The sequence below is a fragment of the Merops nubicus genome, unplaced genomic scaffold (genome assembly GCF_000691845.1).
Source record: "Merops nubicus isolate BGI_N331 unplaced genomic scaffold, ASM69184v1 scaffold18742, whole genome shotgun sequence".
Taxonomy (NCBI): domain Eukaryota; kingdom Metazoa; phylum Chordata; class Aves; order Coraciiformes; family Meropidae; genus Merops; species Merops nubicus.
This window is the reverse complement of record NW_008593044.1, coordinates 1,122-20,008: the sequence shown is the minus strand read 5'-3', so window position 1 is coordinate 20,008 and position 18,887 is coordinate 1,122. Positions and strand designations below refer to the sequence as shown.

Below are 18,887 nucleotides of genomic sequence, written 5' to 3'. Positions count from 1 at the left end.
AGCAAGATTTTGAGTCAATTTGCTAAATGTTATTTGCTCTTTATTACTGTCACTAAAAATAGTTAATATTTTCAGAACAATTTAAATAGAAAAATATTTTATAATAATAAGTATTATTATTGTGATTATTACAACTAATATACAAACAAGAAACAGAGGTCAACTTTTAACGGCCAGAATGCATGCAAATGCATTTTGGGAAAGAAGATGCAGCACTCTTCAGGTCAGCAGTTGGGTATACAACTCCATGCCCCACACCCAAGTTTACCGGGATCTATGCTTGTAGACCACGTGACCGTTTTGCCTTTTCTTTGGTGCCCAGACTAGAGATGACCTGCATACACATGTATTAGACAGATGCAATTGGAAGAAAGTAAAGGTAATGGTTTAGAACATGAGACTCAGGCCCAGAAAATATTTAAAGAAAGTGCAGCAAAGGGAAGATGAAGAAGTTCATGGCAAATAAAAAAAATGGCAAACTGAAGAAGGGAAACAATGAATATCTTTCAAAACATGCACAAGTACTTTAAATGTGAGTAAAAATGAATGAATTCATATACTAGGATTTTTTTTCCAAATATGATACAATTCTTGGTTTGATGTGCTCATTCCTATGCTAACCAAAGAAGTGAAACCTTATTTACATGCATATATTATCTTGTACAACAACTTGGACAACTGGGAACTCACATATCTACTTGTTGGCTATTTTCTTTTTGGCTTTTTTGCAATACATATTGAGAAGGGATGGACAAAATGACTTTGGTAAGCCTGCTTTAAAAAAGATAAGAATGAAGCAGAGAGCAGAGCTACAGTTCTGGAAGAAGAAGGAAAAAATCTGTCTAGACTGGTAAGATAAGCAGAATGGAAGCAGAAAGTATAAATTGAATTTTCTTTTGCAAATTTCAGAGCTCTTCCACATTCAGCTCCTACAATTATAAAATTACATAAGAAGATGAGAATTCATCAAAAGGAAGAAAAATTAAATGATAATTTAGTGTTTCAGAGCAGTCACAGAAAGAGGCTTAGAAGCCTGATCAGACTTCAGACAAAGGTTCAAAGTAGCTAGAAGGAAAGAGTTTTACTTTTTCTTTCTTGTTTTAATCTCGGTATTTTTACATCAATAGGTTGTTTCGGGCAGAAGGAGTAAGTCATGATCTTTGAACAGAGGCTGCTGACAATTATGAAGAGTCTTGAAGGTGACAGAATTCTGAATTACACAATGGAAAACCGAGCCTTACAAGTAAAACCAACATTATCAGTATAACTGACAAAGAAATTAATCTAAATAACTAAATTTTACATGATCTCTCTGTGGTAGGGAAGGACTCTGTGCTATCCTGTGCAGAAAGGAGACCAAACAGCTATGGGAAGAGATTGGGATGAAAGACTAGATATGTAATATTGCTGTTGAGAAATTCTGGGAACACCAGTACATCAAGAAAGAGACAGGAAAAAAAAAAAACCAACAGGATTGGCAGAAAGCAAACAGGATAAGGTTATGAAAGCACATCTGTGAATCATGAGTAAGTAGATTTGTAAGATAAAAGTATTTTGTTTAAGATCAGGCACTTTCTATTCAGGCTTTGACTAATGTGTGTTAAGATGATAATAAATAAGGCTTAAGGGTTCCAAACATGTAAAAATCCAACTCTGAAAACACACACACACCTGAAACTATAAAAATGTGAGCTTCTCATAAAAAAACCAACAACACTAGAAATATAGATATATTATTCCTCACTAATCTGTATGGAATATGAGGAAAGAAAAAAACATTTAATGTGGAAGAATTTATTTCGTGGGAATATTTGCTATCAATCTCCTAAACCTTGTATATAAAAATCATTAGAGTTTATAAAAGATTAATCTTAAAAGGCACCTAACCCACCACAGGGAAATTCTATTCTAAAACTCTAATCAGGCACAAGGCTAGAATTCTCCATGTGCTTTAAGGAAGAGTGGTTGTGACCTGATTATTCTCAACTAAGACATGGAAAGTCAGGTTCACATCAGTACGAGGCATTTGTTGCTTCCAAAAGGTTGAGCCTTGAACAAAGAAGTTGTGAGCTTAGCAGAATGAAAGAAAACTTAGACAAATATAAGTGGGAGTTGAGAAATCTGTAAGAAGAATATATTAGATGCCCAAAAAATAATTAAGAAATGGGACAGCACTTGACTGATTTGTTCTAAGTCCCGAAACCTTAAAAGGATGGTGTTTTGAATAAAAAATAAAAGTAAAAATTTGGAAAAAAAAATCCAAGCTGATAAAAGAGGGAAAATATAATTAAAAACTTTATTAACTAATAGCTACAAAGTAGGTAAAGTAGTAACAGGAGGGATGAGTAAAAATCTTGTAAAAATTCATTGCTACCTGAAAATTAAAATGACATTTTTAGTATGTCATGAAGGAAGGAAACTGTAGTATTTGGTCTTTATGAAGTGGATATGATGCAGTCATTAGTGGTGTAGAGAGAGCACAAGATAAGCTTTCACTTATGCATTTGGAAACAAGTTTGTTCTGCTAGAGGATTTTAGGTAAAGGCTATGAAAGGAGTACAAAATGACCTATGAAAGAGCTGCTGGAAAAGTAGTGTGTAAATGGAGTGAAGCTCAGAAGAAATCTGGCAAATAGATGGAGCATAAGACTAAAAGATCACAGCTGTTGGCAATCATTTCTGGACTGCAAATGGCCACCTGCGAGGAGGCCTGTTTCACAGTCCATCTCCTTTGGGAGGAAAGGTTTGCCAAGAGGGAGACTTACGCAGATGCTGACTGTGATGGTTTCATTGATGTTGTCCCACACTCTCCTGAGCTGTGGGGCAATTTGGGTGATGAAGGAAGAGAGGAGTCTGTCAGCTCTTCTATGTCTGAATGTGAGGAAGGAGGCTTGGTGGACTTCTTCTTTCCAAAGGCCTGTTTGAAAGAGCTTCTTAGCTGGAAAACAAACATAGAGCGAGATTATTTTCCTTGTCACAGCAACTTGTGTGCAGCTCATGTTTTGAAGAGTTAGTTTGCAGATGCCATCCTAGCCACTGCCTGAGGTCAGTATACAGAAGCAAGGTATTAACATGTGCAACACGGTATCTTTAAAAACATGATACAGTGCTTTGTTTTGACTTTATTAATCCAGCGCAGCGCAAACATTATGCTATGGAGAAAGTGCAGGACTGAGCGGTACGGCTGTGAGAGAAGGGTGCTCATTTAAAACCATTAGGCCTCAGTGGAATCCCATTCCCATGGCATTCCCTTCAAGGGCTGGCTTTAAATAACCACTTTGCATCTACATACAGGCAGAACCTGCTGTTACTAAATGCTGAAATCAAAAGGCAAGTCCAATTTACTAGGTTTGCCAATTTCCTTTCCCCAGGAATAATTTGAATGGTCAAACTATGCAAATGCGATGGTTTGGATCAGAAGCAGGATTTAAGCTGGGACACGAGCCTTGCTTTGTTGTACTGCTGAGAAGAGTGTTAGATGAAAGGTGTATACTCTTTGCTGCAGTTTCCTTTAGAGCAGTAAGATCTCTGAATATACAAGCATTGCCTTTTCCCTCTAGAAGCTCTTATCCAGTACTAAAAAGGGACAGAATAGCCAAAGAGCCATTTATTTCAGGAGCCAAGATGACAATAGTCTTGTCTGCAGTGGATTTTAACTAGCATGTTCATTGATACCTTTGTCTAAATACAGAAGTTGTTCATCTTAGGAAAAATATGGCTGGTTTTTGACTGTATTTTCAGAAAGTTGTTCTGATTAAAATTGTATAGGAGTCAATGACAAACTGTTTCATCTATTAAAAAATGAATTATTCAAACGTTATTTTCATTATATAATTGGAGAGTGGGGAGTGTGACCACTGATCAGAGAAACATTTAAGTCCTTTCCAGCTCATGATATCTAATGAGAAAGAAATGGATTTTGGCTACACTCCCCCTTTCTATAGTCTAAACTTTGAGATTAAAATGAATAGAGAAAAACTGAGAAGACATACAGGATAATCTGTTTTTAGAAGGTATAAAAGCCTACTGCCAAAATAAATAGCAATCATGCCAAGATAGGGTTCTTTATAGATGCATGCCAAATTTTCCATGGTTTATATTCACCTCACTTCCTCTAGAGTTCACCTTGCAGAAACTTTTAAGAGTGTGCAATTACAAATCAAGGGAATGAAGGCTGATCAGTATTTTAAAACAAATGTTTATGCAGGTAATATTTTTTAAACAACAAAAACATATTTTCTGCTTATTTAATGAAAATATTTGATTAAACCCTTAGTACTAGGTGGTATTTGTGTGTTCCATTTGAGAAGCTTCTTAATTTCTTTAAATACCACACCACTTTTACATAAGAATTCTTAACAGATTTCAACTCCCTTCATAGCTGGGTGACATATTTGAGTCAATCCTCCAAATCAAACTCTGACTCAAGTAAAGCCAAACAAGGTTTTAAGTAGCCCAGAGATGGTTTTGGTCACAACAGCTATTTTAAGGTGAGTCTTTTTGGGGAGGGGGGGTGTGGGGGGTGGTTTTGTTTGTTTGTTTTTTGATTATTCTCACTTATTAAATAATTCCCCACTGATATTCAACAGTTTTTAGTTTGCAGATAGTGTCACGGTATGGATATACATGAATTGCTTCATATTCATCTGGCCCCAGAAGAATATTGCAGATGAAATGGACCATTATGCTACTCAGGCACTAGGAAATGACATAATAGCTAAATGATAGATTTGAACCTGCTGAGCACTTACCCAGTTTTTCTTTTTCTTCTTCTTGGAGTCAGCATCATTACCACTGCCAATGCTTGAATGGCTTGTAGCACTGTTGATGCTGGAAACACTTTCTGAAGAATGTTGCCGCCTTATACGTAAATCTAAAGAAAAGAAATTACTGTGAAATCCATCCGTCTCTGTTTAAATATAATGATGATTCTTGTACTTGTGTAGCATCTTCCTCCTCAAAGGGAGCCTAAATGAACATAAACGGTATTGAGGCTTGCAGTGGCTCCGATTCAAGCTATTGCAGCCTGTGAAAAATTGCATGGGGGTCAATGAGAATGCATAAAATCAGGCTAACACTTCTCCAGACTCGGGTCTTACTGCCATGAAGGCAATGACCTTGCAAAGCAATCTGTGCAGGCGCAGCCTCATGGCTAAGCTGTTTCTTTTACAGAAGGATTACTTATTACTATCACATGTACTACAGTTCTTTTCTGAGGAGTATAAGCACTACTTGACTTGCAGTAGGCCTCATCAGTGTTCAGATGCTACCTTCTAATACACCATGATGGAAATAAGCAGGCAGGAGTTCATTAAAAATGAATGAGGTAAAATAATTGAGAAATGGAGAATATTAGAAATGGTTGGTGAGGCTCTTGAGACTCAATTTCTTAAAAGTCTCTGATAACTATATCTTAATCACTGGAAAATACTCTTGCAGAACATACCTACTAATACCAAGAGAAATTAGTTTTTAGATTATTTTTTACTTCCTAGAAGTTAACTTTGCCATACTCAAGTCATGCAATGAAATGACCTCAAGGCAAACGTCTAAATAATGACTTCTTTAAAGAAAGATCAATGACACTCTCAAAACCGAATGCTGCTATAATTTTTCTTCAAGTAATTCCTTTGCTGTTGCTTATCAACAGGCACTTTTGAAGTATGTATTTATCATATGACATCTGCTTAACTTCAATGTCAAACTAATTTGGAGTCTGGAATTTAAAATGCCTGCTTTCCTGATTTAGCACCTAGTGAAGGAGCTGAGCTGTTGTCAGTCCATTTCTTAACAATGAATGCAACAGTTTTCAGTTCTACAACTTACACTGGGTTTCCAAGCTATTACCATGTTTCACCATGAGACTCCTCCAGTGTCTTGGGTGTACTGCAATACACAACTGCCATGACAGGGTTAACTCTTGATACCCAGCAATCAATTCCTGGTCACCCAGTTTTGATAAGCCAAGGCTCCAGGAACTCTGGCAAACAGGAAGCTCATGCAAGGTTTCCAGCTCTGGAAATACCACAAGTATGCCTACCATGTACTGGAGAATGTGCTTGGCCTTGCAACAAAGTCCCCAAAATAACAGAAAAATAGTGACTTTGCTTTTTTTTTTCTGGGGAGAAATTCCATTTATTTTAAGAGCGACAAAAACATACCTTTGTGGGTATGATCAGGACCATTCAAGGCTCCTTGAATAGCAGCTTGTGCAGCAGAATTCTGGGCTTTCAGCATTTCAATGGTTTCCCTCAGCTCTATAAGCTCAGATTCCTGTGGGAATTCCAAAGAGAGTTCAAAATATATGGCATAAGAAAAACGTTTATCTAAGCAAAAAAAAATTACACGATAAGAGTGGTCAAACTGAAATCCACGGGACTGCTTGGGTGAACATAAGGGCAATAACTAATTAGAATGCTTATTTTGTTTTCAGAGATATTAAACTCAACTACATATTATTTTGCACTTATTCTATATAAAGCAATAATGCTATTTTTAAGGAGAATAAAACATTTTTAATAAAGACCCTAAAAAGGTCCTCAGTTGAATACAAATAAAGTTAAGATAAACCAAACAACTTAATTACATCCTTTAGTATGTGAGTCTACTGCTTAATGGATGAATCTGAACATGAATTTGTGTATTTTTCAAAAGATTTACCTTACTAAACAATAATTAAATTTAAAAACCTCTGTTGAGTAGCTACTGTCCTGCAAGCTGAAGTAAAATCACTCCACTTGAGCGCAGGAAGTTCTGTGTTAGAATGCACAGCTAATTTTAATTAAAAAATAGGTTTTATTACTGCTGCATTAAACCTGTCTTTTCAGCCTTTATTTATATAATGAGGATTAAAGGATTTTAACCTCAATAACAGAGAAAGAAGAGAAGGAAAAGATTACAGATCTTTTGGGAAAGAAGATTGGAGACATTCTATTTCAATCTGCATAACAACTTCTGGAAAAAGAAAAGCTATGGGAAATTAGACTTTGTAAAATAGTCAAAAGTTTTGGTTTTAAGAAAATTCCACTGTGGGTTTTTTGTTTTGTTTTGTTTTGTTTTTTTCTTAAGCTGAAAAAAAACCCAAGCAATATAAATATTTTCTATCCATGTCACAATGAGTATCACCATATTTAATCGGTTGGTGCTCAACCAGACTGTGAAATGTTATTTTTATAGACAGCTACATTGACTCCTATGGTGACTAAGAGTTCACTGATGCACAGTTTCTTTCACATTTTGGCTCAGTGAGGCCTTTCCATTTATAGGATACTGTTCCAAATTAATTAGGGCAGAAAGTTTCTGAAGTGAAATCCTGGAAGGTGGAAAGCTGCCTCCTAATCCTGAAATTGATACAAAGGTTCACATTAAATTTACTACCTACCAGCTTTAGATTTTTTTCCCCAGTAGTCAAAACAGTCAAAACTGTTTACTCATGAATAGGATACCTAGTCTACATTAATTCTCTGAATGGAGTCCTTTTTCTCTACTTGAAATTCCTCCCTTCCCATAATTCCATTATTCTGACAATGATGGCAAGTTGGAATGAAGCACTCCAGCAGGTTACGATGAGTCTTTGTTACAGGATCTTTCAGTATGGATTAAACCTAGAGTCACGTATGTTTTAATTAAAATCTGGAAATGAAAGATTTTATCTTCAATCTATTCTATGATATTGTCCATGTAAACCTGATGCTGCACAGTGTAATTCTCCTAGAGCCTTATGAAAATATGATCACAACAGCCATTAAAGAAAGATCTGTCTGTCTTATTGCCACAGCTGTCCCTGTTTCCTTTCAGTGTTTTTTAAACAAAACTCTAATATAATCTGCTGACTGTTTTGCACATTAAAGCATCTGCTTTGGTAAATGTACCTTTTGTTCAGCTGTCATTGTTAGACTTTGCAGTCGGCCGGTCATATTTCCCAAGCTTTTCTCGAAAGCTGCTACCAGATGAGCCTGTGAAAGAAACAACATTCATCTTGACATTGGGACACTTTTCCAAGATCTAGTTGTTCTTTAAAAATACATTTTTTTTCCCCTCCAAGCTCATCTTCTACAGCTCTTTTCCATTAGTTTTATACTTGGACTGAGCTACCTTGGGTAGGTGAACTAGCTTTTTTAACCCCCAAGGAGATTAGCTCAGGTATCTATGCCTGGAAATGAATTCTGGACTTAATGCCTTGTTTTGAGTCTTCTGATATATTGGCCAAAAAAGTCTGTTGCCAAAGAGAAGTCCAGGACCAATTCATTTCAATTGCTGAACACTTCAAAATGGAAATTCAAGTACTTTGTCTTCAAAGGTAAGTTTTAACCTCACAAATAAAACACTCCACAGGAAACCTGAGATTAAAGTAAAAAAAAAAATAAATCACAGTTTTATAAAAGGTCATTACTTTGTTCATCTTATATTGATTATATATGTGTGTGTTGTGTGCATAAAAAGTAATTAAAATGTATATAAAACTTAATATTTATATGTGTGTGCAAGTGTATTTATAAAACACAATCTTTCTCAATAAGAAAAGCAATAGATGAAACTGATTAAAAGATTTTTTTTAAAATCAAGGTTTCATTTCATTTTCTATCAACATTCACCCTATACACTATGCAAACAAAATTTATACAAGCAATACATCAATTCTTCATTTGTTCTAATCAATATCAAGCTACATAGCCAAAGAAGGTCTACTTGTCATAATGAAATCAACAAGCTAAACCAGCTTGTACAACCAAGGAAAAGTAAGAATTTAATTTTTATTAAATGCCATAAAATCCCACCCAATTGTCTCACAACACTGAACAGTAAAAGCAGAAAGAAATATTTACTTTCTCATTATCATCTCAAAAGTGACAATAGGCAAAGTTTTCAAACATAAGCACAACAATACACTTGCAAATATAACTCACAAAACCTCATTCTTATATGCACAACTGAGCTTTGTCACCAAGAAAACTTATTTTTTATTATAGCAGTGCAGGCACACACAGTGTCTGAAAAATTTTTCATTTGCACACTTGCAAGCATTATTGAAATTATTCAAATATATGTGGTTGTACTGAATCTGATGTATAACCAGACAAAGATATAGTCCAAAAAGGATTCTGTTATACACTTCAGCAGAAGGAAAAGAGCTTTTTGCTACCTTGCTCTGTATATTATTCCTCAACTAAAGAAAAATTACCATATACAAAATAGTGGCCCGTTTTCATATCTCCACTTCAGAGCTGTTATACTGATGAGTGGCTTTTATGCTTTGTAAATAATTGTTGATTGCTATAAGCATTTCTGTATCTTGTAAATTCCTTATTTTGTACTTAGTAAGCTTACTACAAGTTTACTCTGTGTCAATTATATTATTAGTAAATGATTTATTTAATTACTTACGGGGTAGTGGTCAATTCATCTGCTTTCTGCATCTGCAGCGACGCCTTAGGGACGACTCTTTTGGTAAAGGAAACATACCCCAGGTACTAACTTTTGATAAACTTAGGACTAGATACATGTGCAACTTCTTAAGAATTAATTAGTAAACGTGCATATTCCTGTTTTAACATTTATGACTTAGCCTTTATTCTTAAAGTTATCATTTTAGATAAAATGAACCTGGAATATGTGTCAAATGCACCATTAAAACCTCTCAATATAAAATTATTCTAGCCAGTTTGGAAACTACAGCCTTTGTTTTTTTTTCACTACTCCTTTGACAAGATAAAAGTAACTAGTTTCTAGACTTACTTTTCACTTCAATTAGCTCCATATTAAAAATATCCAAGCTAATTTATGGTGTTTGAATTCCAAAGATGATGACCAGTGACCTGGAACACAACCAGAGACTAAGTAGATGGGCTACCACAGAAACATAGCCAAATGTCTCTTCGTTACATGTGTTTAACAGGAAACTAATGGAGCTCACTGTTCCCTGACGCATAAAAAAAAAAAATAAATCCATGGCTTGGCTGATGGCCCACGGTTCTGCTTTATCATGAGAATAACAATGGGGACTGAGGGCTTGAAAAAAAAAATCATTTGCTTAATTATGCATTACTTTTGTCCGTTTCTCACAATCAGACTGTAAGAACCACAGCTCTTTGGTACCTAACTACGCATACTTGTGCAATGTATTTTCCTACTTCATAGCTAAAATTTCAGCTTATATTGTACATGAATAAACCACAAAGAACTTAGAGGAAAAATTAAGGAACTCATAAAAATACTTAAGAACTAAAAAGCATAACTAAAAACGTCATCAAAGTTCACTGAAACTATTAGGTTATTGTCTGATAGTCTTCAGAGAAACACAGCCATGTCACATCTCTGGCTTCTTACTAAAGTTCAGCCTGTGATAGTGTACATTATCTTCTTGAAGTAGCATACTAACAGTTTTGTGTCATAAATGTAATTGGATCAAAATGATGGATCTTTCCTAAGCCATCTGAGAGAAAGACTATCAAGGTTTGATTTGCTAATAATAAAGAACTATAATTCAAAGACCCACCACTGAAAACACTGCAAGGAAAAAACCCTTCAATTCCATTGTTCATTACTTCAAGTGTTTATTACAACAGAATACTCTTCTATGAAATAGCAAGCGCTAATATCACATTCAGAGTAATAAACTGTGATGCTTTTGTCTGTGGTAGCAAACATTTATTTACTCAGCAGTCTAAGAAACTCCTACTTGTTGAAATGTCATGCAGATTTGTCCCAAAAGAAATACTATGTAACAAAACAATAAAAGTTACTTTGAAAAATACTAGATGTGTGTGGAAGTACATATAGAACATACGCGTGTATACGTTCCCATTTAAGATTGAATTTTGCATTTAAATAGTTAAATCTACACTAATTCAGAAAGGAAAACTATTGAAACAAAGAGAAAGGGGAATCTATGACTTTAAAAATGGTCATTGGAAATTAAAAATTCTAATTAGATACTTCTTTTACACTTTTCAGTTTAGCAATTGATTTTGGTTGAATTGGTAATCCTCAGTCTCTGAGGACTATTTACTTTATTCAAAAGGATATACTCTTTCATTCTCATAAAAATATTTTGGAGAAGTTTTTTTAAAGTTGCAGCCAATCCCTCACACCTTAGAAGTATGTTAGATTCGGTAGTTTAATTCCTGGCATACGTCATTTGAACACCATACAAAATATGAAATATTTTCAAAATATTGAAAACTGCTTATGCATTAAATAAAAATTATTCTAAAGTAACAATATTCTTCACAATTGAATGCAGCATTTGTCCTTGGAGGTAGATATAGTAGAGTCAGAATTAAGTAACTGTGCATTACTGGAAGTACACATACAGCAAAATGGATTTATCTTTAACGTGATGTACATATTAGATATACAGATGATGTACAGCTCTTAGTCTGAAGATCCATCACATATGGATTGATTTTGACTTCTGTTAACATCTGAAATTCCCACTGGAAAGAGTCAAGGAGATATATGCTCATGGAATAACTTCAGTGCTAAGATGACAGATTTTATTTTAATCATTTCCTTTTCTAGTAAACAATCCCATCGAGCCAAACCCCAAATACTTCAGCTCTTAGTTTTACAGCCCACTCTGAACATTACATTGGCATATCCAAAGACTATCTGCTGACACACTTTGCAATTTGACCTGCAAGGTTCAGGTTTACCAACAAACCTAAAAAAACAAATTTCCTCCCACCTGATGTGGCTGAACAAAAGGAGGCACGAGAGCCCCCAAGGGATCAGGCTGACTGCAGGGAGCAACTGTCCATCGGGGGACCTTTTCTGTTCGCCGCCTGCCATTGTCTTCTTGTTTGGCTGCAGGATAGTGGTTCAGAGCTGGCCAAACAAGAGCTTTAGCCAGCGAACCCCCTCCGCTTCCCACTGGCATCCTGGGTCTACCACAGTTTGCAAGCATGCACCCTTCAGCTTTATACAGTACAAAGCACTGATCAAAGTCCCTCCGAACAGGCTGGATTCAGACTGCTTGCTGGAATTTGAGCCCTTGTCAGTCATGTAGGAAGTCTGCTGGTTGGACACTTTCTGCACTGAAAGCAGGCCCTTTCTGATTCAGTATTGAGATTTGACCTTCAGCAACATCAAAACAGGCACCAAGGGAAACAACAGAATCTCAGGAAAAAAAAACTGTAAATTAAGCATGCAAACAACAGCTGGGCTCTGCTTGAATTTAATCATATGCAGACAAAACATTCTGGGGTTAATCAAATGAAATAAACTGCTGAAATCAAGCATAGTACTTGAGTCCAGCCAGCAAAACCTGAATAATAAATGAAACCAAATAAGAGAAAGTCTCAGCAGAGGTTTCAAAAATGCCTAAGAAATGCTATAACTTCCAGTTATATTATTTTATATCAAAAATCTGACATCAAGCAAAGACCTAATGAAAAAGGTCAAATTTCAGCCTGACAGTCTTTTAATGCTACATGTACTACTGGCACAAACAATCTTTTGTGGCAAAGTAAAGACAGACATAAATAGTGTTGAAATTAGATTAATACAATGTTCTTTTTTTTCACTCCCATACAACACTTCAGCTCAGTTCTACAAAGGGAAATTATAACAACAAATTCAAGCCCAAAATGATGTGTGAGGGAACAAGATTTCTGGCTATTAATAGTTTCCTTCTCCACACCACAGGGAGGAAAAAACTGCTACCTATTTCCTGACACTGAAGTTATGGAAGTTTGGAAGATCTTAGGACTAAGATGAATACATTTATTACAAAGACATCAGAAAGGACTGAGTAATTTTCTGGTCAGCAAAGGCACCACATAAGATACTCTATTCTTATAGCTCTTTACCTGCCAGAGTTGGATGTATCTACAGGAAAGATAGGCTGTGATCACAGTTTTTTCTCCATTAGAATTACTGTTCATCCAGGTTTTAGCCTACCAGGGTGCAAATGTGACTCAAAATGAGGGTCACAGTTTTTATTTAAACTAATTTAAATATCTAGTTTTGTAATTAGACTAAATTTCAGAGGTCATATCACAATTAAAAAGTTGTATATACACTCTGTTTTCAAGCTGGATTTTATTCCCAATGTTAAAGTGATATTTCATAGAAATTATTTCTATAAAATGCTCAAAGGACTGACAGAATTAGTACTAACAGATCTTTAAGTTGTCTCTTTAGATCCTTTGGACTTGCATGAAAGTGGTCTTTTTATGTTTTACACCTTCTGTCCCAGAAATAGCAGAGAATAGACTCAGAACCAGGCTTAACGTGAAACACTTTTCAATCTTTGGTTTTGCAGGGTATGCCTGTCATGACAGCAACCCAAAACAATACTTATTTATAATATCTAGTAATGTCTACTTTTCTTTTAAGACTGTATTCATTGTGAAGATATCTAAATCCCTTGTTCATGCCTGGAGAACTTGAAGCTTCTAAGTTTCGTGCTCCTGATGACTTTAATTTTGAGGGAATTTCCACATGTTGAGGATTTGGAAAAAGGAAGGATTTCTCTGGTACCATTTAAAACCCCATGTGTTAAAAGGATCAGCTTCAGGGTTGCTTTTAGGTTTAGAGTTTAAAGTGACAGATTAAAAGGTGAGTGACACAGTCAAAAGAACATAATTAAATTAAACTTTATACAACATATGGTGTGCATGCACATATTTATTTACACATACAAGCACATGCAGGTTTACAAAGTAAATTACCTTTCCAAAGAGGCAAAACCAGATGTAAATGTATATATGTATACATTAACTATCCTGTTGAAAATGTTACACTTCCAATTAGATCAGCAGAAAAGCTGTAGGTATTCTTAAAAAATTTGCCCAGACAAACGGAACAATGGCCTCATTGCCTCAGCTGCAGAGGAGAATGTCCTGCCATCCTGACTCTATTACACTTATTGTGGTATTATAGGCTACAGCATTGCTGGGGTGACTGGAAAAGTATGGAAACTAAATAGAGTCACGTTTCAGCTCTCTCTTTCAGCACATTAGCAAGAAGGAATATGCTGGTGGTTTCTCTTCAGAGCTAGGGGAAAGAAGAGAAGGGAAACTGTTTTTCTGCCCACAGAGTAAAATGAAGAATGGTACCAAGAGCCTGAGTGATTGCTACCAGAGTTGGGCCCCACACCAGCCCTAGCAGAGGCATCTGAGCACAACCCCACCACAGACAAACACTTTAGTCTTACAGATGTGTGACCACTGCTCAGAATCACAGAATGGTTTGTGTTAGGAGGGACCTTTAAAGATCACCTAGTCCAGCACGCTGCCTGTAGGTAGGGACATCTCTCCTTAGATCAGGGGCTAGCAGGAGTCAAGCAAACTCCTCTGGATAACACCAGCTGCTGCTGGGTGGGCATAAACAGGGAAGTGACAGTGGATGTGGGGATGTCTGTGAGTGTGCTGTGTCACAAGCCCAGCCACAGCCCACCTCTCTGAGCTCCTCACTGCAAAGCAGAGCGGCTGCAGCCCTGCATTACTGATGGAAAGAAAAGTGCCCTGCAGAGAACACCAGACTCATTAGTAAGCAACTACGTAAGGAATACTGGCTTAGCTCTTCTGATGTCTCAGTGTTCATTTTAGTTTGTTGCTTTCAGGATAGGTGAGTGAAGAACTGTCCAATCTGGCAAAGATGATGATCACTGTCTAAAATGTATGAGTGAAGAAACACCATAGACAGGATAGGCATGCTAGCTATAAATTCCTGAACGAATAACCCAACTGGGAATCTAGTTTTTGAATTTACAGACAGTGCAGGACTCCAATATTGTCTGCTTCACTAGTTTATTCTCAAACCTCCGAGCAGACTGACAACCCATACTGCTACAGTTCAAATATCCAAAGGTGTTCTTCAGCCTCCTGAACAGAGTAGAAAGTGCTAAGAGTATTCTCCTACATTGTCACATGTGACAATGCTAAGAGAACAAGCAGCTTTCACACAGCTAGAGATTATTTTCTCACAACATGAATACAGTACCACTTCACTGACTGAAATATTTTTTTGAAAATAATGTCAGAATTTATAGATCTAATACTCAGTGCATCCACGCTTTGAAGAAAGGCACTCTATAGGTTGTCCAAGACATCAGGAAATTGCTTTCTTGAAATGCAAAATGATACTCTCTTGCAACTACATCTCAGGTTTCCTTGGGAATGGCAACTATAGTTATATCCTGAATTTCATTTAAAAATCACTGTACAACTGATTCAGTAACTATCTGGTAACTTCATCTAAAACCACAGCAAACAGACAGGATTGTAGCTTACATTCCCTATCTGGCTTTATTTTCTTCTGATACATATTGAATAAGCCCTATTACCAGTGTACGACAACTGGAAGGATCACCAAGGAGCTCTGTGTGAAACAGCCCAATTTCCAGCCCAGTGTCCATCAGTTATGTATCAGCATAGTTACTGCAACATATGAATTCTATATACAATTGTATACTGTGCTTCCCTCCATGCCTATCTGCATTTTGCAGGGTTTATCTTTGTGAAATGAAACTACAATGAATTCTATCAGAATAGGCAATTCATGCCCTTTCTTTGGTTGTGTCTCCATACTCCTGTGCCTTTTTTAAATTGATTGTGAAGAAAGAGTCAAACTGAACTGGATAGAACTTCTGTCACATCCAAAAGGGACACTCTCCATTTCCACTGTGACTACAAGATTGCTTCTGCTTGAGGCTGAGGCAACATAGACATTTAATGAAATAATTAATCTGAAAAACAACAAAATAAATAAATAGTAAAACTCTCCCAGACCATGTGTTGAGTAGGACCTATTAGCCAATCTGATAATATATTCTTTGATGCTGTTTATGACCACAAGCAAACATACTTACATTTGCTGACAGTTGAGATGTAAGGGTAGCAACTTTCTCTTGCGATGCAACCAGCTCTCTCCTTAGTTTCTGAATTTGCTAGCAAAAAAAAACCAAAACAAAACCAAACAGACTGCTGTGAGTATTTCAGCAATTTCCTTTTGTTGTGTTTTTTTTTGTTTGTTTGTCTGTTTTCTTTAGGGGTCACTAATAGGTTTACAATGTCTTAGGTTCACAATTTAATCTCGGAACTATTCAGAACTACAAAATTTTAAAAGTTGACACTTAGTGCTGCTCCAGCTGTTTTCTTTCACTTCACCAGGTATCAACTAGGATCCCGGTTAAAGGAGCATGAGAGGGCAAGTCCTTAATTACTTCATATGTACAGTTTTGGATTTGCACAAGTAAGTGTCATGGTTTTTTTTACCAAATCATGCTAAGTGCCAAACATATCCGTAGTGTTGTCAAGGATAGCAGCCCTGGATGAGGCCTGAGATTATGAAACATGAATGAATTTGGGTGTGGTTCATGGTATATGATTGTAGACATGATGCAACTGACATGTTAAATATCTATATTAGACTTAAAGTGCCCAAAAGTATCCCCCACTGTCTAGCATGAAGGAGGCTTTGATGACTACCTTAGACATACATTTTTGCTTCATGGTTATCTAAAGTTGGACAAGGTACAGTAATTATTTTTTTTTTCCTCTAACACAATATTTCCTAAAGTCCCTGTGATTCAAACACGCAGCCTCTTTGAACCTTATATACTATTCAAAACCTTGCTTGCCAACTTAAAAAAAAAAAAAATGTAGCTTTAAATGTGCTTGTTGACATGAAAAGGTTCCTGTATCCTTTGATGACAAAGAATCCTTAAGAAAAATAGGTTTCGATTTCAGCCAGAATAGATATCTAGCACAAAACTTGCACATTGTTTTAAGCTCATTTAGCCCTATTTGAGATCTTACAGGGATTCCATGCATTGCACTGAACTTAAGCATAGCATGGAGTTTGACTTTGAAACCCCTTTCATATTCAGACATAAAAAAAAAATCATTCCAGACTAGAGAAGTAAAATATCTAAAACTAGCCTAGGAAAGGGAGCACATAACATTCAGTAGTAAAGATTATTGCAGTACTTTAATTTAATGACTCCCATGAAAATCATCAGGAAATATTGCACAAGCTTTAAGAATGAACAGATTTCTATACATCTATGACACAAAAAATAGCTAGGTCATTTACGCTAGCTTAGAGCAAATGAGACAGGTTAATGAGCTGTTGTCCATCTTGAACTGCCACTTTTCTTTTTCCAAGTGTTCTCTTTGGTTTTCCATAGCCATCCTTTGACCTTCCTGTTTAAGCTACACTTTCATCCTATTCCTGCAACTATACAAAGGTAGTTCCCAGGAAGTGCTATTCAGTATCTCCTGCAAGAACACCCCAGAGAAGACCTAGTTACTGAGAAACATAACATAGTAATACACAGGAAAGAAAGGCTGTCTTACTTCTATCTACAGCCCTATAAAATGGACAACGAAATCTGGAAATGTCATAACACTACTGAGCTATACATGCTTCTTTAGCTGTTTTGCTTTAACTTTCAGAGAAAGGAACTTAGAACATTCAGTTAGAGATTATATTGAAATATACCCTGGCAAGAAGGAAGAATGTTTATTTGTTCAACTTCCTCAACATATCTTTTAGTTGACTTTTTCTCTGATTAGAGTAGTAGAAACAGGAGCAGCATAAATGCAGGAGTTGGAAGGCATGCAGCTCTGTGAAGTGGAAATGCACCCCTTGGTGCTGCACTTTATTGCTGCTACTCCTTTGTGCCCTTTTAACACAACCAGAACTTCATTTTGAGAAAGGCTGTAATTGTAGCCATCTGCTGGCCCAGGCTTGTCACCTACTCTTATATACTGTGAGGAAAAAAAAGCTGCTTTCCACATCAGATTTGATTTATATCTGAAATCAATCTGCACTGCTCTGAAATTCATCAGAGTGGTCAGTTTCAGAAATTTAATACAATGCAAAATGTGAGGGAGAGAAGTTCATAGTGAACATCTGAAGTATTTTTCCACTGAAAGGGAGTACGTTACCTTGAATTGCACAGTCCCTTAGATCCAATACAGAGTGGCATTAAGTCTGAAATCAGATGTATTACAAGCCCAATTCCCATCAATTCTTTCACCTTTTCAGCACCTCAGCCAAGAAACATTCTTCAGCATGATGTGAAGAAAACACCTAGTGCACTAGAAGCTGCATCAGCTTTTTTAACCAATACTTCTTAAAAACTGGTGCAAAGACACAGGGTGTATTTTCCCCAGCAACTCAGCAGTTTAGCCCTAGCAAGTAAACAATAAGCCTTAAAATAATATAATGCAATCGTTAAACATAAAAATGAAGAAAAGTTCTTACCTCTGAATGTGCCTTTTCTTCTGCCTGGAAGAAAACAGAGAAATAAAGGCTTAGAAACAATGTGCAACATAACTGCGGTAACAGAAAATAAAAGCCAGCTCTGCTGAAGTGAAATGAATAGCTTCATGGATCCATTACATTTAAGGAAGGTATGCAGTAAAAACAATAAATGGAATTCTTTTCAACTTACTTGGCAAGGCTCCAGCTGAAACCCCAAAGAGTTTGCCAGCATACTGATAACATGAAATAGTGGACAAATGGAGAGCAAGAACAGAACTGCAGAAACTGCAGCTACATTTTTAAGAATCAAAAGAAAATTTGCTACGCTGTCACTGCGTGGACCTTAGTCTGTTACCAGCAAACTTTTACACCTAATGATTATTATGGCTCCTGGAACTATGTTTGTTTTTCTGTATCCTAAATAATATTCCTAACAGACTAATCCCTGTGAAGAGAAGTTGACAGCATAGCAGTAAAAGATATATGGGGGGAAGATGAGGGGAGAGGGGTACTTGCACTTCAATTTCTTCCATACAGAGTGCTGACCAAAATACTAAAGGCTATCAAGGCATGTTAAAGTTTCAGCTTAAATTTCCTCATATTTAGTAATTTTAGAGATTTTCCATGTTATTATGTATTGTGTCATGTAATGATGCTATTTACTCAGCAGTC

At 36.3% G+C, this 18,887-nt stretch overlaps 1 protein-coding gene across 1 annotated transcript in view; it reads right to left on the bottom strand.

Moving 5' to 3' along the window:
• LOC103768216 (neuron navigator 3-like) overlaps positions 1–18,250 on the bottom strand; it is a 39,589-nt gene extending 21,339 nt beyond the window's left edge. The window contains exons 1-7 of the mRNA XM_008935358.1: positions 18,216–18,250; positions 15,814–15,891; positions 7,871–7,954; positions 6,161–6,272; positions 4,751–4,872; positions 4,104–4,124; positions 2,765–2,937 (exon numbers count right to left, since the gene is read on the bottom strand). Of these exons, the coding sequence (XP_008933606.1) occupies positions 2,765–2,937; positions 4,104–4,124; positions 4,751–4,872; positions 6,161–6,272; positions 7,871–7,915 (473 nt within the window). The 5' untranslated portion in view covers positions 7,916–7,954; positions 15,814–15,891; positions 18,216–18,250. The remainder of the gene's footprint in view (positions 1–2,764; positions 2,938–4,103; positions 4,125–4,750; positions 4,873–6,160; positions 6,273–7,870; positions 7,955–15,813; positions 15,892–18,215) is intronic.
• Between the last annotated feature and the right edge of the window lie 637 nt (positions 18,251–18,887).